General features: G+C 42.0%; 2 protein-coding genes across 2 annotated transcripts; one reads left to right on the forward strand and one right to left on the reverse strand.

The window, feature by feature from the left end:
* Nucleotides 1-239: 239 nt before the first annotated feature.
* On the reverse strand, nt 240-3,944 carry MTRFR (mitochondrial translation release factor in rescue). Its single transcript, XM_074553992.1, has 4 exons — nt 3,803-3,944; nt 2,639-2,949; nt 1,727-1,967; nt 240-812 (listed from the first exon to the last, which is right to left on the reverse strand). The coding sequence occupies exons 2-3, from the start codon at nt 2,912-2,914 to the stop codon at nt 1,755-1,757; spliced, it is 489 nt and encodes a 162-aa protein (XP_074410093.1). The 5' UTR covers nt 2,915-2,949; nt 3,803-3,944; the 3' UTR covers nt 240-812; nt 1,727-1,754.
* A 9-nt stretch (nt 3,945-3,953) lies between these two features.
* On the forward strand, nt 3,954-13,706 carry MPHOSPH9 (M-phase phosphoprotein 9). The gene is made up of 8 exons (XM_074553988.1): nt 3,954-4,197; nt 6,548-6,680; nt 6,913-7,063; nt 8,217-8,306; nt 11,198-11,664; nt 11,939-12,062; nt 12,720-12,810; nt 13,440-13,706. Exons 2-8 carry the CDS (start codon nt 6,574-6,576, stop codon nt 13,523-13,525), a joined length of 1,116 nt encoding a protein of 371 aa, XP_074410089.1. The 5' UTR covers nt 3,954-4,197; nt 6,548-6,573; the 3' UTR covers nt 13,526-13,706.
* The last annotated feature ends 8,729 nt before the right edge of the window (nt 13,707-22,435 follow it).

Consider the following 22,435-nt stretch of genomic DNA (forward strand, 5'->3'; position numbering starts at 1 on the left):
GAAACTGAAGTGCATGCAGAGGAATGCTCTTTCTCTCCCAGGCTATATTTCAGTTCTCTTCTTATCCAGCCACAGCCTCATTCTGTTTTTTGTTTTTCCTTTGACTATGTTCACTTATCCCCAAAACGTCAATCTTTCAAAGTTTGACATAAACTCTAAGGATTTTTTTTAAATAAATGCAGAATAGCATGCTGTACCTAGTAGTCTGCTAAGTCACAATTTGTCATACAGCATAGACCCTGCTTAGAAATAACCTTCCCCTTCTCTTATTTTTCCTTTTTTTGTTCATTTTGCATAAACATTTGCATGACTGTTAGTGCTTTGAAGTCCACTTAAAGTGCATGAGCTATATGGAAAATAGGGAAACCTATTAAATAATAACAAGGTCCTGGAAAGCTAATTTCTACATTAAGGCTGGAGATTTCAGTTTAAAGTTTGCAAAAAAAAAAAAAAAAAAGAAAAGAAAAATGAACATTCTGGATAAATTACTAAAACTGTTATTTGCATCTTTGTATGTATTTATTACTTGACGTAATAAAGCTTATTTTCATTAACAGTTTGTATTAAAACTATGTACAGTCACTTTAATCAGATTCATACTCCAGGAGCAAGGGCTGCCAACAGATGAAAATTTAACCTTCATGCAGGAGTTTAGGAAAGGACAAGGAAGGGACCTGCAGATTGCTGGAGCATCCACCCATGGCACAGGGCACAGCTGTCTCTGGGACAAGGAGGTGAAGTTCCTTCAAAATCCACACTCTGGCTTTGGGGCTCTGTTGAAGGCCAAAAGGTGGTGGCAGCTGGTGAGGGTGCTGTCCAAAAATGAAAGATAAGTTCTGGTTAAGCTGCTGGAATTGTTAACAGGATAAAACCAGGAAAAATGCACTTCAGAGGAATGGTGACAAAGGAAACACAGCTGCATTTGTTCCTATAAAATGGGAAACTGTCAAAATGAGTGAAGGCACCAACACGGCCAAGCTGAACTGCAGCACAGCATAAACATAACAAACAACTCTAATTAATTAATTCCCAGCTTGGATGGACTGGACTCGGCTGCCTTGGGAGGCAGCTTCCAACAGAGGTCATTTTTTATCTGTAATGACTCAGTTTTACCCTGAACTGGAGGGCCATGAGTGACCATCCCTGACCTGCACAGGCCCTCCCTGTGCCCCAGTGCTCAGCACCACTCCAGGTAAGCTCTGGAAAGCTGCTGGGTGAATTTTACCCAGAGCTGAGCAGGACAGGGCTTGTTCAGCTCTGAAGCAGTCACTGGTGTCTCTTCCAGCAGCAGCTCCGTTTAACCAGCCCCCAAACCTGGTCCCATTTGTGAGGGATTTCTGTCTGAAGGCACTGCCTGGGTAAGGGTGGGAAGTGAGAACCTTTCAGTGCTGTTCTCGTGTGCTGGAGCTCCCAGGAAGCAGCCCAAGGTGTCATCTGCACAGGAGGAAATCTATTGATTTCTTTTGGTCTGTGCTAACAATGGTGCAAAGCTTATGGCTCCTCTTTAACAAAGATTCCTTTATCTGCTGGACCTGGCAGAAAAAGTGATTGCTGGATGTGATTAATGAGATGATGGCAGGGAGAAGCAGGAGTACATGAGTGCTTTTATCTGCTCAGCTTTGCAGGAACAGCAGGTCAGCACTGGGGTTTCAGCTGTGCTTATGAAGCCCTGCATCATTTGTTAGCTGGAAAAGTGTTTGGGTCTAATGACAAACAATTCTCTTACCCTGCCAGGGCAAGGCAATATTTCACATTTATTCCTTATCCAATTGTTGCATCTCTTTAAAAAGCTTTTTCCTTTCTAGGTTTTCCTTTGCTCTTCTTTTTTTCTCCTGCTTTTGCTTTTCTGATGTTTTCTTCTCTTTAAAAACATCACTGTCTTCTCCTTTGTAGAAAAGGTCAACTTTTTCCTGCAGGATTTCTCTGGCAATCTTTCTGTTCTTCTCCACTGACCTTGTCTGATGACACTGAAGAAATACAAAGAACATTTTTACTGAAACTTTTACCTGTTTATTCTTCAGCTTCCCCTTTCAGTCTATCCATTCCTACCATTAAAGAAAATCCCCTCCTCCCCAAGCCAAGAGAATCCTCCCACCAGTAACAGCTGCAACTTTTAAATCCAGATGATATATTTTAATAATTATTTGCTACTGTAACTCATCAGACTGGCTTTTGCATTAATCTTTAATGCTTCCCATCTTACCCAGGAAAGCTGCTTGAGTTGAACTTAACTGTGTCTTCCCCTTGTGACAGGAAGCAAAGATTAATTTCAAGGTATTTATCCACAAGAAGTAGGTAAGAGAAATGCTTAAAAGGGATCTGCAGAGTGCTAAGGAAGAGATTCTAACTCACATGAGGGACAGGAACGTGACAGCTACAATGAAGATTAATTTAATTGGAAACTACAAAACTGTAACTGGGTGGCAAAGCCAGGAAAAGGAGCTCTGACCTCAGGGTTATTGATCTGCTGACAGCCAAGACTGCTTCTTGCTGAGACCCTTTACAATAGAAATATAAAATATAAATATATATATAAATATTAACTTCATGCCACCTGCACTGTGATTATGCTTCATTCTGAAAGGAGACTTGGAAGTCCTGATGCAGTTCGTGACTCAATAAAACAAAACCCAATTACCTTCACCACAATCCCAGATGGAATATGCTTCAGGACAACACAGTTGTTTGTCTTGTTTGTGGCCTGACCTCCTGGGCCATCCCCTCTTACAAACTGTTCTTCTAATTCTGCCTCACTTAGTTCAAGGAGATTCAGAGAGTTCCTTTTCCTTGCTGCCTGAAGCAAAGGCAGGCTGGGCAGGGAGAGCTGCTGCTTCCTCAGAACCCACCCTGCCCATGGTGGTGCTTGCACCGCTCTCAGTGAGAATGCAAAGTGAAATAAACCTGGAACATTCATACAGAAACCAGGACAAGGCTTCTCTGCAACCAGACCTGGAACGGAATAGGAAAGAACAGTTTACCAAGAGAATTCTTCTTTAAGATGAGCTATTTTAGCTGCACATATTGAGCAGTATTTTAATATTCAGATTCATTTTCAAGGTTATCTGAACTGGTTTCATTTGCCTGGAAATATTTATCATGCTGAACACAATTTTGGTTCTCAATGTAATTATGTTTCTTAAAGTATTTTGAAAGGGATCTGAAAAACAGTAAAATAATACTCCTGCCAACATTTGGGAAATAGTAAACATGTAAAAAGAAAAAACCAAAACAACAGAGGAAAAAGATTATTTCAGTCCTGCAGTCTGACCTGTACAGTCTCACTGCGGACCTGATTATTTCCAGGCCAAGGAATTCACAATATTATTACGAAAGGCACAAAGGTATGCCTGAAGTGTGCTTTTCCCTCATGGATAATGAGGAATGTCAGCTCCTACTCCTGACAAGTGTCAGTCTCCAGTATGAGGTAAGCAATTCAAACCGTACATGCTGTTATGCTTGAAATACTTTATTTGACTCAGAAGAAAATATTTCAGTGTGTGAAAAAGTGCCGCTTGGCAATAAACAGAAAATGTGAACATAACTCTCGAAATAAAAAAATAATTAAAAGAAAACTTTTATTGGCAGCCGCTACAGAAGTTAGTGACATTTTAAAATGAAGAATACATGCACAAAACCCAGCAGCGCTTCTGGCTAGTTCTGAACGAGCCTTTATTTAAAGGGTTTCATCACCTCTACCCACTTACAGAGCTCTTTCTGAAACCAGGGCTGAAATTTATATGGTTAAAAACCCCACGGGCCGGAACCAGGCCCGACCCCTCGGCCCCGCTCGGCCCCCGCTCACCTCCGGCGGCCCTCCCGCACCGCGCATGCGCATGCCGTGGGGAGGGCGGTGCTGCCGGAATGATTGGCACGCGGAGCAGCCAATCGCCGCGCGAGATGGGCGGGGATTGTGCTCGCCCTCCAATCGGTTCTCTCGGGGAACGGCGCCGCGGCGCGCGCCGCTCCCCTGGCGGCGGCGCGCGGGCTTTGCCGCGCAGCGAATCAGCGCGGGAGGCGCGCGCTCGAGGCGGCCAATCACAGGGCTGGGCTCAGTGCGGAGCGCCCTCTATCCCCGTCCTCACGTTCGAAACTCCCGGCCGCCACTCGCCGAGCGGGCGGTGCAGGGCCGCGCCGTTCGTCGTTTCACGGCCGCGGGAGGAGGCGGCTGCCGGGCGCCGTGGGCTCCCAGCGATGCGGGTATGAACCGAGCGGGCCCGCGGGCAGCCGGCGGGGTTAGCACAGCCGCGCTTGGCCGGGTCCCTGCGCCCCATCCCGGAGCCGCGAGGCTGCTCCCAGCGCTCCGCCCCTTTCTCCCAGAGTGACGGGCGGTGCAGCCAATCGGAGACGGCGGCGCTGTCAACATCGCGGAGCGCGAGGAGCGGCCGCCCAATGAGAGCGCGGGGGCGGGGCTTGGCCTGAGCGGGGCGGGGCGGCGGAGCCGCTTGGGGGGCGCTGGTGAAGGGACGGGGCCGTGGAGGGGCCGCGCCGAGTGAGGGCTGACATGTGAGGGCTGACATGTGAGGGGCCCGGGCACCGCGGGGCGAGCGCGGCGCTGGCGAGCGGACGGGGCGCACGCGGAGCCGGGGAGGGGGTTACGGACCGACGGGAGGCGGCCCCGAGGGAGCGGACGTGGCAGAGGGGTCCCTGCGGGGGCTGAGCCCTCGGGGCCCGGGCGGCTCCCGCAGGTGCTGCAGCCCCGGGCTCGTTGTGCCCTCTGAGGGTCCCTCAAGGTCCGTGGGGAGGTGGGGCCTGGCCGCGGGCACCGAGCGTTCCGGCACCGCTGAGGGGTCGGGAGGAGTCGGGTCTGGCTCAGGAAGCGCTGCAGAACCTCACGGGCTCTGTGTCGGCGTTTGCACCGAAATCAGCGCCGATATTTCTGAGTTACAAACACCTCGCCGATTGTGTTTTCCCATCCATGCCCCTTTCCGCAGCTGCGTGGCCGTGTAAGGACCGCGCTGTGCTGTGCTGTGCTGTTCTGTGGGATCCATGGGTGACAGCGCTCCCGCAGCGCAGTTCCAGCTCGCTAATATTTTTTTTAATCGAGAACAGACTTCTAATGAGGTTATGAAACGAGCCTGTGTCACAGCTAAGTCCCACCCATTTGCTGTGCTGCCGAGATAGGCCACCCATGATTCCATCCTGGGGATTCGGGGGCACTGATGCCGCCCCATCCCCTGCTCAGTGACACTCCCAGCCCCTGCCATCGCTGTCAGCTCAGCAGCTGATAACCTCCAGGTTTTGCAGGCTTCTGACCGCTAGAAAAAGAAGAAAGCAATGGGTTTTGTCTTCTTTTCTTTATCCCACGAAGCTCTGCCCGAGGGATGTGTGTGTCTGTGATAATTTCCTTCCAATTCTGGCATTTTCAGCCCTTCCCAGAGGAGATAGTGAGTGAGTACCCAGAAAACATTTCTGCTAAAGCTAAGCAGGCTTCAGTAAAACAGAGGAAAATAGGGCACCTGTCAGTTAGTTTCCTTCTGATGAAAATATATTATACTTCTGAAATTATTTGAGATACATCTCCAAGAACTTGCAAATAATGAATCTGTCAAACCCATCAGCCCTGTAAAGAGGAATGGTTGTGCTCTGGAAGTGTTGTGCTTCTTTAAGGCAGCAGGAATTTATTCTTAGCATTACCAGACTGCCAAGTTGATATTTCTTAATGCCTCTTTTTGCTCTCCATCCATGAAATGATCATAAGGTTTCTCTTTAGCGTTAGAACACAGGCTGAATTCACCAGGGTGTACAACATGCTGAAATAAGCCCTATGTAAGAACTGATTAATTAATGATTTCAAGGGTTTTCTTAGTGAAAGTATGCAAACTTTCACAAGAAAGTGAAGAATATTTTAGTTTCTCTACAGCCAGTCTGCTGTGGCCCAAGTATTGTGTGTTTATTTATTTATGATGCTTTCAGTTAACCAGCTGCTGTTTTCATCCACTGTGAGATTCCTGTTTGACTCCTTTTTTTGTTGTTTTATTAATCGGTCAGAATGTAGCTCAATGTTTAAGCCTTCTGAATTAATGTTACATAATAACAGTGGAACAAGTGATCTGTGAAAAAAGTAAGCAAAATATTACACACAGAAATGGCAGAATTGGTGGGCCCCAGTCTAAGTCAGCTGATCTCAGTTTTATTATTTTTGATGAGCGTGTTTCTTACAGTGAGGGTTCAGATTCTGAATCACATCTGAATACATCAATAATAGGAGATTTCACAGCTTGCACGTGGTCTGTGGAGCCCCAGATTTAAAGAAAACAATCAGTCAGGCCCTGAGACCACGGTTTTACCTGGAATGTTTTGCATTCAGCTCCTCTCCAGCCAGTCTGGATGTGTTGGGAATCCTTGGACCTGTGGGAGGCCCAAGGCTGAGTGAGCAGCCCCTGCTTGCAGGGTGGCCCAGGAGAAGGGAGGAGCCTGCTTGTGGAATATTTGCACTTTCTGGGGTGGTTTGGCTGAAACAAATGTCTCTCCAATTCTATTTCTTCACACAATAAAGTCAAATGTTTTTTAAATAAAGAGAGTGATGTTTATTTCTCTCTGTTTTCAGGGTAATGTCTTACCTGGGACTGAGATATGGAAAACAGTGATGTGGTGAATCCTGTACAAGAACCCCCTTTGTGCTCTGCAGACTGTGATGGCAGAAACCCCCACAGCTCTGTCTGCAACTTGAATTCCAACAGGTGATGTGCTGAAGGAATCACTAACAAATACTTTCATTATTTTGGTTCTGCTTAGTTAGCATCCCTTCACAGTATTATTGGTGTTAAAGTGAAATTTGTATTTCAGCACGGTGAGAGTCCTAAATTGAGTGTATAATTCTGGCAGTCTGGCATATGTAGGGTATTGTTTGGGCCCCTGTGTTGCACACCTGACACAATAAATAATTGAGCTGTTTTCTTTGTGTTTCTCTAGAGGTCCTTCATCCAATCCCAGTGGAGTTTCTGGTTACTCAGGGAATGCCAGGTCCTCATTAAAGCCTGGTTCTGTTGAGCTGCTTGCCTCCTTTATGCAAGATATCCAGAACATTGGACATGCTAACTCAGAAATTGTGAGGAACTGTGAGGTATTTGATATTCAATTTTCTTTTTTAAAAGTGGTATTAATGTATTTGCTTTGCATTTTGGAAGACAAATCTGTGATGCAATTCTGGGTTTATCCTTAATGATGAGAGAAATCCTTTACAGTAAATGAACTAATCACCTGGCTGGATTTTACTGCAATTTTATCTTGGTGTTTTATCATATAATAATATTATATTAATAATATATATTGTAATATAATATGGATCTGAACATTTTTTCCCAAAGTTAAAATAAAGGTAGCAAGTTTTTGAACTGAAAAATTTAAACCATTAAAATGATATCACATCCAACTGCTCTGAAATTATCCTAGAATTTAGAAGGGCTTTTTTCTAAGAGGGGTTCTGTTTTGCTTGACTTATTTATATAATCCATTTGTAAAAATGTGTAGGTGATTAGTTTGTTTCCAGATTTAAACCAATGCAAAAATAATGAGGTGGTTTCAATGAACTAATTCTCCCAAACACTTTGTGAACGTTTTTTGTGCTTTTGTATTTTAAATTTTATCAGTGTATTTGGTTATCATAAGGAGCCTCAATTCACCATGGGCTTGTTCTTGCAGATTTTTGAGCTCCCTGGCTGGGATCCATCCAAGTGTGTGTTGACAGATGCTTAATTTGGGTTCTCTTTAACACCTCCAGGAACAGAATATTGATGTGTGTGTCCCGTGCCCTGTGCTTCAAGCACCAGCTCCATAAACATTAACATGAAATAGTTGTTAAACATCAGATTTTGCCATGTTTCAGGAATGCTCTGTATTTGATTTTTTTAAAAAAATTATCTCTTAGTTTCCATGACATAATTATGCATCCTGGCCTTTAGCTGGATTGCTGGGGGGAGGAGTTTCTTACTGAAGGGTGTTTAATTCTCAATTTTAGAATTGCCTGTAATTAAAGGAACTGGAATGAACCTTTCCAGGATCTGGCTGTTCTTTGCTGGCAGCTGTTCCTGCTTTTGGTTCCCAGTGATTGGCATGGTGGGGGCTGAGTGTGCTGGGGGTGGCACCCACAGTGCTGCTCCTCAGCTTTGGATTGTGCCAACAGCCAGGGACAGGATTGCAAAGCTCTTTGCAGCCACAGAAAAGGTAAGAGGTGCATTATTTCTGTGCTTTAATTGTTGCACTTTGTGATTTAACAGACAAGGTGGATACAGCTTCTGAGACTGGTAGAAAAACAATGCCAGGAACAAATAAATGCCCAGCAAGAGCAGTTCCACCATCAAATCCAAGTAAGTAATGACTGTTCATGGAGCTTGATAAAGCTGAATGATATTTTTCTCCCTCCAAGCAATGCAGAGAGGCAGTTAATGGAAGTGGATGCTGTTTAAAGGGAGCATATTTGAGACAGCCTTGGTTAATTAACAAAGCAACTCTTAGGAACCATTTCAGGAGTGATTTGTGGATTATTTATTTTCAATTATTTTGTTTTCACAAGCATTTGGTTCAGAATGCTCACCTGATAATGGTATTTTGTAGGTACAAGGTTTTTATGAACTGTTAGACTGTATAATTTCTAGTTTTGAGACAATATAGCTTTATTTTCATTTAAAAAATATACAGCTTATCATCCCCTCATCCAGAGAGTATGTAGCCCAGGAAAAGCATCACTGTAATAGCTGATCACCTATCTCACCTTCACTTGAACAGTTTCCTTTCTAAGAATGAAAAACAACCCCTGTGAAGGTTCATGTTTTTGCTGAGCCCTGTTTATCCATTAGAACAGAAGCAATGTATATGTATATATAACAGACAATAATATTATAATTATATAATGCTTAATATCTTCATCATTTTGGTTGCTGTTTTTCCCTTCCCTTTCCTGATGCCCTCCACACTAGTAGTAATCAGCAGTTCCTGAACTGAATTACCAAGAGGTACAGTCCTTTTATCCTGTTTCTCCTGCCTCACCTCCCCCCTCCCTCCCATCTCGTTATTTCCCTGTTTCCTTACCCTCGTTTTTCCTTCCTCTGACTGTAGTGGTTTGATTCACTTGTTGCTGATCATGGTCTTTACTAATCCATTGTGTTGGCTTTGCTGGTTTTTGTCTTTTTTCAATAGGAAAGGCTACCTCTGGAAGAGCTGAGGGTCAGCAGGGCTTTCTCAGTGCATGGGGTGCCACACCAAACACAAAATCAGCAGCTAGAACTGAGCTATTTTATGCATTAAATAAAATAGATGGGGCTGTTCCAAACTTACCCTGGTGTGCCAGTGACACTGAAACACAGGCAGCTCAGCACATTCTAGTGAGAGTAATAAAAAGGCACAACAACAACAATAATAATAATAACAACAATAATAATAATAATCATCTGCTTTTTGTGGTAGAAAGGCAAGGTGCTGGATCAGCACTGACATGACTCTGAGATAAGGTTTGCTCCATGCTGGGTTTCAAGACCCAACTACATAAAAATCTCCATCCTTGTGAGAACAGGGATAAAAAACTTTGAGTTCCTTTTGGAATCAGTGGGGGCAGCCCTTGGCTTATGTGATTGATACAAAAAACCATAACTGTGCCAGGGACAAGCTGGATCATCCCAAGATCAGACTTTATCAAAGAGATTATAAAACCAGAATTACAATCCCAAAACTGTAGAAAGCACATCTTATTTTTCCCTTTTTTTTTTCATCTCTTGCAGTTATTTTTGACTGTGCAAAAAGAGGTAAAAAAGCAATTTAATTGGAATAGGAGCCTTTCAGTTTTCCTGCACAGGGTATTAATGACAAAGATTAAATGTCAGCAGTGAATCTGATCTTCTCTCCCCCCACTCCAGTTCTGTTCTTTCCCTTCTTTTTTCCCTTCCCTACCTTCCTGACAGCTGGATTATAGAATTAAAATACAAATGATTGCTGCAGTCATGATTGAAATCATTAGCAGAACACAAAACTCTGTAGTGGAAGGAAACTTCATCCCAAGGTTTTTTTTGTTTATTATTTTTGGCAGGGAAAGGCTGAACTGAAATTCAGTTGTTTGTTCTGTTGCAAGTTAATAAAAAATCTGAGGCTTGATCCTGACTAGCATTACATGTAGGTTCCTCTGAAATTAAGTATTCTTTTTTATTTCTTACTTTGAGAGAACAAATCATTTTTGTTCAATTTGTTCTCTCCAGTTGCTGTTCACATGTGAGTAATGTACTGTAGTTCTGTGAAAAAACACGAGTTCCATGTTCTTAAAATGATGGCAAGTTTTTTCCTTCTTCCTTTCCTGAGGGAATTAGTTTGAAATATATTCTTGAAAACAATTCTGTGCTCTGTCCTGTCATGTGCAAGAGTTGTGTGCTCCTGCAGTTCAGTAATCTCAGCTGAACTCTGCAGAAGTGCTGGCCACAGGCACAAATGTGAAATCTCTTCACAGCCCTTGGCAAAAGCATTAATTATTTCTCAGAGCTGTTTCAGTATTTCCAGAGCACAGCTGTAAAACTTAGAACTTCAAAAATGACTGACCTAATATACTGAAATAATTCTTGTGGACTAAAGAGAAAGTGACCTGTTCAATGTAGTGATGCAGTTTTGGGTTTGTTCCACTCCATCAGCCACCAAAACAATCAAAAGGCAGAACTTTGTCCCATATGAACCCAACAGCTTAATATCCAAATTGGGAGTTTTAAAGTTGAGTTTTATGCAATAATCTTGCAGAGGTACATTATTCCTATTCTCATGATAGAATAATGGTTAATTCTTCCATCAAAGCATCCTTGCAGTCTTTAAAAATGTGTATCCAAGTGAAAAAGTGTTTCAGACTTAAATTTAGCCCAACACCTGGATAGTTTGTATTTCTTTAGCAGGTTGGTAGGTAACTGTAGTTCTGGGTAATTAGTGATACATTCATGCATGTTTTTTACATGAATAAATGACTACTGAGACTCGTGATTCACTGCATGGAATTCAGGATTGTTCCCATGGACATTTTACTGTTCTTTTTACTGTTTTATTTATATTTACTGTTATGCACAGTATGTATTTATCTACTTTATGCATGAGATGTCTGCACATGAAAACTTGGAGTTATATGGAATAAATATCTAAATCTCCTGCTAATAACACAAATGGAAGATGCATCTAAACAGGGGTGTGACTTGAGGCAGGATCTGATGGGAATTGTCCCCTTTTCCCCCCCGTGCAGCTGATTCAGGATGAGATAAAGCAGCTGGTGAGGTTGCAGAGCAGCGGCTGGGCCGGGGGCCGGGCTGTGCCGTCCCTGGGCGGCCCCATGGGGATGTGCTCGGAGGCGCTGGAGGAGCGGCAGAGCCTGGGGAGGCACCTGGCATGCGGAGAGGGCGAGAGCCCGGCCGGGGCCGCGGGGCTGCCGCGGGGATGCGCGGCCGGAGAGGGCTCCGAGAACAGCGACAGCTCCATGAACAGCGGCTACGGCTCCCTGCCCGCCGAGCCCAGCCCGGCCCCGCCCGGGCCCTGCCCGCCACAGGCTCCCCCCGCGCCGGGGCTGCACGGGGGCGGCCCTCGGAGCCAAGGAGAGCCGGCAGCCAAAACAGCACAGGAGAGCCCTCCATCCGCAAGGGGGGATAGCTCGGTGTTTCCTGCTGCCTTGGAGCATAAAGCTGGTGAAGATCATCCATGTGGGAAAAAAGCCAGGTAAGTGATAAACTTTCTAATTATGGTAATTTATTCTAGACAATCCCCACTCAGTGAAAGCTGCTGGTCACTGGGGGCATGTCTGAGTTGAATGGAAACTCAGACTGGGGGCATGTCTGAGTTGAATGGAAACTCTGGATGTTCTACTGCTTAATAGATAAAGATATTTATTTAGCCTGATGTTTGTTTAGTTTAGATACACTTTCTACACTCTAGTTTAGATACACTTTCATGTATTTCCCCTAAATATATGTGTGTGTTTCTTACCATCCAGTAAATCTTTAACATCATGGGCACAAAAGTTGAAACAAACCCAACCAAAAAGAGTAACTGCAGATGAAGGATGTGTGAACTCTATGCAAGAAAATGAGAGAGTGAAGAGATTACCACTTGACAATGTAAGTCTCTTTTTAATTCATTATGTTTTTCTAATGCTATTCTTGGAACTGTATTTTTTCAGAGTTACAGCATGTTCTCATTCAGCATATACTTTCATATTTTAAGCATTTGAGTTCCCATTCATATTTAAAGTTCATGTGGGCAAAGTTTACTTTTTGGATCATTCCATACTTAGGCACAGAGCTATTTTGGTTTATTTTATTCATTACCTAATTTTTGTTTTAACACCTCCCTGAGTGGCACATGTTCTCTCCTTGTAGAGATAATGGCCACACTCTCAGCTGAGGCTTCAGGTCATGGTAATTTATTGTGCCCTGTAATTTTTGAAGGATCTTTGATTTCAGCTGGTGATGGCTCTTCTGGCACACAGGATTTTTTGTGTGTTAAGGCATTAACCACTTTGCTCAGGACAAAAACACAGGCACGTCTTAGGAAATATCAGTTTAATTATGTGGCTTAGCTTAGTTCCACTTTTGGCTATGATTACCCTCAATATAAATTCTGTAGGTTTGGATCATGCTGTATAATTGTATTTAATGTCTTTGCTTTAAAAGACCAATAACATTTGTATGCAATTTTAAACATTATACCTTTGCTTTTTTTTTTCCTTGCCTCGTGATTTTCCTTCTGAATTTGTTTTTCCATTGTAATTTTAGACAAACCTTACTGATGCTGCTTTGCCACCATACACTTTTTACCTCAATCAACCCAAGGAAAGTCCTAGTTCCATAGTGTCAGAAGCTTCAGGTATAGTTAATTTCTTGTATTTAAATTCCATTTCTTTTAAACTCTCATTTTTAAAACTCTTACTGGAATGCATCCCCAATAACTTCAGGGAGGTGAGGAGGATTTAAGCACTGACAGGCATATATATAGCATTAATATATAGCATTAATTCTGCTTCTTGCTCCTGTTTTCAAACTGATGGCAGCTCCCGTGTCTTGCTGCTGGCAGATGTAGGACATGCAGCAGTTGGGATGTTTTTCCAAATTTCTCAGCATTTCAAAGCTGAACGTTGTGTTTAAAGCTGTTTCATAATGGAATTACTGTTAATGTCATGGTAGGATATGAAACATTAGCACCAATGGTGTGGTAATGACAGGAGTTCATGGTAACAGAGGCAGAATTCCTTTAAGCCAAGGGCATGATTTTATTGCTGTGTGAATAGACAAAGACACAATAATGCAGTGTGTAACCTGGTGATTCTTTAATTTGGGGGAGGGTTGCCTTTTTGTGTTTTGGTAAGGCTTGGCCTTGCTGTTTGGGGGTGTATGTGAGGGATGGTTGGTGGCGGATTTACATGGGTTTGGGGGTTGTGGTTATTGGGGTTTTTTATCAAAGCCAGACAACTAATTCACATATTTTGATTATAACAGGGTGGATTCATTTCAGTAACAAACAGGGGCACAGAGATGCAGCCCTGCAAACTGTGTATAATTGTTGCTTCTTCACAAGCCACTGAGAGAGGGACACATTTAGGAGATTGGAGTGGGATTGAGGCTGTGTCTGTTCCTCTTGTCCATCCCTCTTAGTCCTGGTAGTTTGTCTTTGCATGCTGCCCAGAGTGAAGAGTTTGTAATGTCAGGTGGGATTGTTCCTTGGGTGGTGCCAGTTTTAAGTGCTATACTGGAATCATTAGAAATGTAAGTTCATGGTAAATGAAATGAGGATTTGCCCCTTGAACACCAGATCTATGTGTTTTAACTGATTTATAGCTTTTGTCCCTGGTTCTGAATGATGTGAGACTGATTATGTTGCCTGTGCTTTGCATTGAGATTTTTCTAACTCCTGGCCTGGTAACAAGTGCTCTAATGGCATCCTTGAGCAGTAAATGCAAATAACTACTGTACCATTCTTGTTACTGACCAAATAACATTTTACTAATGGGTTTTGGATTCCTGTTCTATAGCTGCCAGCTTGAAATCTGTAGAATTAATTTTCATCTGGTATTTTTTTTCATCAGGACTTTCATACTGGAAGTTAGATGAAAAGGAGATGTATCACACTTTACCAGAGAATTTCAGAAGTGAGTTGCCTGATACTTTTGTGGAGAAAACATCACCAGTTCAGGTAAACTTTGTACACATTTCAAAGTTATTATGTAGTTGCTTTTTGTCTTTGCTGTTTGCCTGTGATGGAAAGAACCCTTTTGTTATCTCAGTCTTTCATATCCTGGCTCTTCATTATCCCTGCACCCCACTAACCTCCCTTGAAATTTACTGACCTTTTGTCCTTCAAAAGGAGCTGTGTGTAGGAGATGAGAGGTGTCTAATTAGTGTGATAAAGTTGTATGTGCCTTGCTGAAAACCCGTTTTTAGCTTGAATGAAGCCGTGTGTTCTGAGCTGCTTTATTAGCTAAACCCACCCCAGAACTGGCTCATCTTTGTTGGGGGTGGAGTGTTGTGTTCAGAAAAAGTAATGTAGCAATTTTGCCTGTTGAAGTTGTCTTCTGCTGATGAAAGGAAGTTGTCATCACTGAAGGACATTTATCATAAAAGACAAAGGGAAAAGCAGCAGCTGCCAGACCAGAGTTTTATGCCTTCTTCCCAGCCAAGTCACCCACCAGAGGTAACATCAATTTCTTTATTCACGGATCAGTTGAGGATGTGTTGGGCTGGTTTCACACGGCTTGGCCCCTGCTGCCACCTCCAGTGTTGTGCTGGAACAGCAATTTGAGCAGCCTGGGAAAGGATCCAGCTTGGAGGAACCTCCAGGAACAGCCTGAGCAGGGAAGAACCTTTGCTGCACAACCTTGAGGATGCGGCAGGGACGGAGCCGCTGCTGCTGCTGAGCTGCACCTGGAGCTGCAGGGCCAGGGTCTGTTCCACCCAGGAACAGAACAGGCACAGCTTGTGGAAATGATTCTTTCTCATATGTGCTTTTTATATAGCTCTCAGTCCTGTACATAACCCGGGCATGGTGGCTGCTGTGTGACTGTACTCTTTAGGTAATTAACGAAATGCTTTTGTAACCCTGCAAGGTTATTGTTTCAACACACAGACAAAAATCTTTCAGTTTGCATAACTGAAATTTCAGAGGTTTTCTAGAAAGCTACAGATCTTGGATATGTCCTTTATTAATGGAAACTTAGAAACTCAGTTTGCAATTATTGGGAATGTGTATTGTCATTTCAGTGTTGCAGAACTGACATTTTATTTGTCACTTCCAAATGAGTAATAATATTCAATATAATACTTACAGTATGTTGTATGGTTTATTGATGCCTTGAGATAAATCTTGTTCTTGTAAATGGAGTTAAATCACAATATTTTTAGCACTGTAACTTATTTCCTAGATCTTGACGTTGGACCCAACCCTGCACATGAAGCCAGGCCAGCAGAACCAGGGACTCAGGACTCCTTCAGACTCTGCTCCCTTTTCTCCAGACTCTATGGCAGAGCCAGGATTTCCAAGTCATTGTGACACAGACTCTTTTTCACAGACAAGTCACTCACCTCAGCTGGATGATTCTCCAACACCCCCTGCCAGCAGCAGAGCTGTGCACTTGGAGCTGTGGAGAAATCACCCATTCCAGAGTGAACACAGGGCCAGCTCTCCCTTCCCAGGGGCTCCCAGGAATGCTGACAATGATCATTCTGTCAACACTGAGGAGGAGGAAGCCCTGACTCTGACTCCATCTTCTCTTACTCAGTGTGCTGACAGCAGTTTGCCAGATTGCAGCCTTTCAGTGGCATCTCTTGAGGATCCTGTGGTAATGTCCAAGTAAGTAACTTTTTCTTTTTTAAAAGGCAAAAGTTTGGTGCTTTCATGAAAGGAATGAAACAATAATAGTGAGCCCAACAAAATATATGAGTTCTCTTGGTCGTGTCTCTTTATACATAAAAATAAAAATACATCCTTTCTCATAGGCTGTGTGAGGGAGTCCATTTAGGCAGAGAATTTCAGAGTTCTGAGAGGGGAGGATTTTTTTCCTCTTTAGAATCAAATGCAGAGCTGCACAGAATTTACTGTGCTTAGGAAAAATAAATATCCTCCATTCACTGTTGAAGCTCTGATGATTTGTACTGGACAAGCAGACAGGGCATTTATTCCATGTATGAGGGCTTGTAAAAAGTAAAGCTTTATTTTGTGCTTTTATATATTATTTGTATATAATAATCATATATACTTATATACATAATACATAATATATATATATTATTACACAATAATATATATATTATGTATTATGTATATAAGAATATATGATTATTATATACAAATGTATATTATGTATATAATATGTATATTATGTATATTATATATAATATATATAATATATATATTATATAATATATATATTATATAATATATATTATATATAATATATATTATATATATTATATATATTATATATATTATTATGTATATTATGTATATAATATACATAATAATATATATACTTATATACCTGTATGTATTTGTACATAATAATCATAATATTTATCTCTATTAATATGAAGACTTCTCTGCCTTAGATGGCCAAGCTGTCTTTGCTTTAGGTTGAATGCAAACAGAGTTTTGTAAGAGACATTTATGTGCTGAGTTCATTATGTCCAAATGAATCCAGAATCCACAAATTAATCCACGTGATCATGTGGATGGCTGGAATTTTCTACAATTCTTATATTGAAAATAGGATTAGGCAGAGCCTGAGGGAGAAGCACGCCCGACACATCGCTGATCTACGAGCTTACTATGACTCTGAGATCCAGAGCCTGAAGCAGCAGCTGGAGTCCAGCCACAGAACTGCTGCCTCTGAGGAGCTGAGGAAAATCAATCAGAGCCTTGCTGACAGGTACTGTTTGTCTGTCCAGTTTTTGGCTGTTTGGATGGCCTGGAAAGGCCCGGGGTGGCCTTGGGGCAGCCGCGTTTCAAAGGACCAGAAGAGGCTTCAGTTCTTTTCTCGGTCTCGGTGTTTATTAATTGTTTATCTAAAAGATTTTCTCTCGGCCCGACAGAGCTCTGCTCAGCAGCCAGCCATGAGCACACTCCCTGCCCTCCGGGCAGTCACCTATCTTTATACCCAAAGTTACGTGTACAATATTTATCATTTTTCCCCAATACCTTTTATTCTTATTGTCCGGTGCACTTTTAGTAATGACCAATCCTAAAGTGCCACCATCACCACAGAAGATGGAGGAGAAGAAGAAGAAGAAGAAGGACAGGACACGCCCCAATTCCTCCATCTTACTTCTCTAAACCCCCCTGTACAGAAATCCTAAACCCTGTGTTTCACTCTCTAATTAACCAATCCCTTCACCATTCACCCCGGTGAAACCCTCCTGTCCTCATACAGGTGTCGTCTCCTGTGTAGGGTCAAAGTCCAGCCACCAGACACTTCTGGAACATTCCAGGACTCCCGAGCCCCCCAAGGGTGCTCTCGGTGACACCTCAGTGCTGAGGTGCTGAGATCCCACATTTGTCCTTCCTGTCTTTCTCTTTAGGTGGTGCTCTGTATATTTTAAAGACTGAGTATCCTTGTTTGGAATGTCTCAAACAGTTTATGTCCCTCTTCAGTTCTGCAGATTTCATGTCTCTATGATATGAATATTTCCCTGTTAAATATAAATTTTGCATTATTTAATGCAGTTGCTAAGCTGTGGCTGCCCCATCCCTGGTTAAAGGGTTGGACAGGCCCTGAGCTGCCTCATCCTGTGGAAGATGTCCCTGCTCTTGGCAGAGTTATTGGAACTGGATGAGTTTTAAGATCCCTTCCAACTCAAACTATTCCATGTTTCTGTGGAGATCAGTTCGCTGTTGCTGGACAGTAAATGTGGTGTTTTGGACCTCAGTTCTTGTTTGGTCTGTTTTTTCCTGGAGCCAGTGCAAGCTTTCTCAGGAATGGCTGGCAGGCAGAGGTATCTGAGCAATTTGCAATGGGATGATTTGTGTTGGGAAGATTCTGCTCCCCTGTCCTGCTGGTGAGCATCATCCTCCTGTACCTTCCATGTCACGAGCACAGGGGACACAGGAGCAGTCCTGAGCTCAGTGGTGCCTTTACCCTGGAGTCTGAGTGCCCCAGCTGTGCATTCCTTTATCTACAGCTCGGGTGTTTGCTGTGCAGAGAATGCTGATGTGATTTCTGTATAGTTATTGCCAGTTAAAGCACATACTGCACATTTGGACAGCTGAAATACTGCACAAAATTTATGTATTCTCATTTTCCTTCTCACCCCTGTCCACCACAGCCCTCCTGAGCAGACACACTGCTGGGGCTGAAAAATGTGAGAAGAGATCAAGGCTGGACACCAAAATGTTTGGGGATGCTTGAGGAAGGAAAAAATGCTATAAAATGTAGGTTTATTAATTGAAAATTTCAAGAGCTTGGTGTAATCTCTATGTTCTAAGCAGGTGTGACCAGTTAGATTCAGCTCTGAATGAAGCAAGTGCTCACATAAAAGCCCTTGAAAATAAGAATAATCAGCTAGAAAAGCAAGTGGTAAGTATCTGTTCTTAAATCAAGTTGCTTTTTAAGTAAAAGGGTAAAAGAATGAACTTTTTCATTAATAAGTTGACCAGTGCTTCCGTACTTTTTTTTGTTACTTTTAACCTTTCCCTCAATATATAACATGAGCCCACATGCTACACAGTGACTTTCCTACCTGAGTTTCTTAGGATTCCCTACTTGAACCATCATCACTGTTGCTCATGAACTTTTTTCCAAATTAGCAGGGGTCAAAATCTAAGAGTGAAATACTTCAAATTTTCTTTCTTTATTTATTTTATTTTAATTACTTTCTTATTAGATCGGTGATAAAAGAAATCTCACTTATGCTGGGACAAAAATACTCTCTTTAGGTATATTTGCAGGTTTTTCTAGCTGGGCCAGACTTGTTTGCTCGTGCATAAATTAATGCATAGCTGCATTAATTATTAGTCAAATTAATTAATTATTAGTCAATTAATTATAATTAGTCAAAACTAAGGACACTTTGTCATGACAGTTGAACTTAGTCTCTGCAAGTGTCTAATTCTGATGACAAATTCCAGCTTCTTTAGGCATTTGTCTGTGCTGGGAAGTAAGTCAATCAGATGGATTGGAGGCCTCACCTCTAGATACTTAAAATCCTATAAAATAAATACATTTTGGGTGGGTTTAATCTTCATTTTCATTCTTTCCAAGTCACAGAAATGAGCAAAAATCTTTAGTTCACGTACACCTGTGCCGTTGTTTTCTGTGCGGACGATTTTAAGATAATTATTGAAATTTAAATAATCTTAGAAATAATGAACGTGCCAGGGAAAAAGACCTGGGAAAAAGACTCCAGAGAGTTTCCAACACTCTGGAGGGTGCTTTGTGCCCTGCAGGCAGATTGGAGGGAGCGATTCTGTGCCCTCAGCGACAGCTCCAGGGCCCTGCAGGAGCGGCTGGAGGAGACGCGCGCCAGCCACAAGGAGAAGGACAACGCCATCAGCCGCCTGCAGTCCCGCCTCAGGGAGCTCCAGGAGGCCTTGGAGAAGGCCTACAAGTTATCTGACAATAAAAACACCAGGCTCCAGGAAGAAAACAAAATGTTTCAAAATGTGAGTAAGGAAATGGGCAGTGGTGTTGGCAGGAGAATACTCGGAGTTTACAGCTGGGAAGTGTTAAAGCACAACAAGAAAACAGAAATTCCTCAGCTGACTCTTTACTGGGCTGGGTGTTGGAGGGCACTGTGGACCTAAAAATACTTAAAACCAATTATTTAAGGCAGCAGGTGTCTACTTGATAAGCTAACCTTTGCAGTAGTCTGTCTCAGGAATTTTGTTACTCTAGGTTGAAGATATAACATGAAATTTAGAAAGTAATTTTTCCTCTCTTAAGCTTGTTTGAGATGGACTAAACTTTTCATACCTCATCCCAACTTGCTAAAACTGTTCACTGTGCATGATTTTAGTCTGAATCTAAGGAATTGCTCCTCTGATTCTTTAGGAAGAGCTTTATGGAATGTTTAAATGGACTGGCAGAATGGGTGCTAGCTGGGAAAGCTACTTCATACTTTAACTTCTTTTTTACAATTGAAATTTCAAAAGAAGAATTCACTTTTAAAGTCACTGAGGAATCTAACGGTTCATTCATTCAGTTTCTTTAGAGACAAATAATTTGAAAATTAGAAATACATTGTATAAGTAGCTCTGTCTCCTCTTGCCCTGTCTATAACTTTTTGTTCCAATTGGAAGATGATAAAAAGAACTTAACAAATACTATTAAAGTACATTTTGTATCCCCTGTAGAGCTTCTGCATGTGCTAGCCAAGCTGTTGAGATGATTTTACAGCAGCCAACAAAACTGTTAATTGACTGTGGTCTCACTGTGGGCTGGTGTTCTTTTGTTTTGTTTTAGCTTTTAGGAGAATATGAATCCCTTGGAAAAGAACACGAAAGAGTAAAGGTAGGCACACAGTGGATAATTAAAAACCCAAACATGCAAACTTTGTGATAATATTCCATGGAGTTAGCTGAATTAACTTCAATATTTTGAAAAAGCTCAAACAGAAAGATCCATGTTTATCTTTACTGATCACTTTCTTCTTCAGAGTCCTGGAGGGAAAAGGAAGGAAACTGGAATTTGTTATTTTCCAGTCATAGGCAGCAAAAATACTGCAAAGTCAAAGCTGAAGAAATTTAATGGACCCTTTGAACTAGGAAGGTGTAATTGATGTGTTGTTTCCAAGACTGATGTGGAGTTACTTGGGTTTTATTTAATGCACTTCTGCAGTTTCTGGACTTTTCACATTTTTCTTTGTGTCCTCGTAGGATACATTAAATACAACTGAAAACAAATTGCTTGATGCAAACACAGAGATTTCTGATTTGAAAAGGTAACTGTGAAACTTATTATTGTTTTAACAATATGAAATACAAACTGTGGGCTAAATGTCTGCTCCCAGAGTGTGAGGGCTGGAGATCTTTCAAGTTTAATCACATTTTATGAAGCATTTCATGTCCTTTCATGCTACAAACTAAAAATCTCATTAATTTAGGATATGCATTTTTTTCTACTTCTCTCCTTTCTCAGCAGTGTTGTCTGGTCCTGTCTTTCTGGCCAGATTACCTGATTTATTTAGCTTCAAATTCAAATACATATTTATATCCATATTTAGATAGAGATGCATAGACAGAAATGCAGCAGTTGCTCTTGTTCTCCTGCTTCATCCAGAATATCTGAATAAAATGAGCTAAACTGCTAAGAAATGTGATGTTTCTTTTATGCTATTGAAATCATCTCCTAATGCATCTTTTTAAGGACAATTTTAAAACTTGAAGCTCAGCTCAAGCAGGTGGAACATGAAAATGCCCTGAAACTTCGCCATATAAGTGAAAATCGTTTCACCAGAACCTCTTGTGCCAAGTAAGTGACCATTGAGACATGAAAACAATGTGTTTTAGAATAGCTTTTAACATGTTTTGGCTAAAAATGGATCAAGATGAGGTCAGTCCATGGGCTGAACTGGATTAAACACATGGGATGTAATCCAGAGATTGGATGTGCCAAGAAATTATTAAATCCAACTGAATTCTCTGCTGATGTGTCTGTGCCTTGGCCAGCTGTCCCTGCTCTTCCCAAAATCTGAACTGCTCAGCTGAATTCCCAACTCCACAAAGATCTTGGGAATTCCATCTGATAGTCCAGTTAGGCACTGGAGCTTTTCCTTGTCATTGCTTTCATTGGCTGATTCCTGCTCAGTGTGGTTCTAAACAGAATTTGTGCAGGTAACCTGAGAGGAGAGGGGCAGCTCAGTCAGAATGAACACTCTGCTCTGAATTGGGATTTCTGTTAAAGAAATTCAAGTCGATCTGTGCTCTGCTTTTGTTTGTTTGAGGGGTTTTTATTACATTTTAAAGGCCTGAGAAGTTTTGTCCCCCTCTGGTTTTTGTTGCTCAGTTCTGGCCTGTTCAGTGTCTCTCCCATCTCAGCACTGATGCTGTGGAGCCCAAAATGACAATTAATGTGGTTTGGGGATGTCCATTTGGGGTGTATTGGGTTCAGATGTCTCAGAAAAGCTGGTATATTACAGGGCCAGACTACACAGCTACATAGGATAACAGAAAGGAAAAAAAGGATATAATTGTTCAGCATTTACATGTTCATACCCCTTTTACAATGTGAATGTTTGTAGGCTTCACCTTTTCAGAGTATATTGCCCTGAAATAGTTGTTAAAAATTTGTAGGACAAATAGATTTAGTTAACAAAGTTAACTAAACAGGGGTTTTGATTTTTTTTAATCATTCTTCTCCAAGACCCCAGTCAAATGATTTTGTTTTGGAGAATGAAGTATGTTTATGACACATTAAAAGAAATGTAGAAATGAGGCTTTTGAGTTTCAAACATGAATTCTACTAGACTGCCTTCTCCTAAGCCTCTTCTTCCTATAGTGCATTACCTTT

This window comes from Zonotrichia albicollis, chromosome 18 (genome assembly GCF_047830755.1).
Source record: "Zonotrichia albicollis isolate bZonAlb1 chromosome 18, bZonAlb1.hap1, whole genome shotgun sequence".
In the NCBI taxonomy this organism is placed as follows: domain Eukaryota; kingdom Metazoa; phylum Chordata; class Aves; order Passeriformes; family Passerellidae; genus Zonotrichia; species Zonotrichia albicollis.

Excerpts from the sequence above, each read along its gene's own strand:
- MTRFR (XM_074553992.1), bottom strand. The coding sequence starts at position 2,914 with ATGAATGTTCCAGGTTTATTTCACTTTGCATTCTCACTGAGAGCGGTG. Across the intron at positions 1,968-2,638 it reads CATCTGGGATTGTGGTGAAG|TGTCATCAGACAAGGTCAGT; the intron begins GTAATTGGGTTT and ends GTATTTCTTCAG.
- MPHOSPH9 (XM_074553988.1), top strand. The coding sequence starts at position 6,574 with ATGGAAAACAGTGATGTGGTGAATCCTGTACAAGAACCCCCTTTGTGC. Across the intron at positions 7,064-8,216 it reads AAATTGTGAGGAACTGTGAG|ACAAGGTGGATACAGCTTCT; the intron begins GTATTTGATATT and ends GTGATTTAACAG. Across the intron at positions 8,307-11,197 it reads AGTTCCACCATCAAATCCAA|CTGATTCAGGATGAGATAAA; the intron begins GTAAGTAATGAC and ends CCCCCCGTGCAG.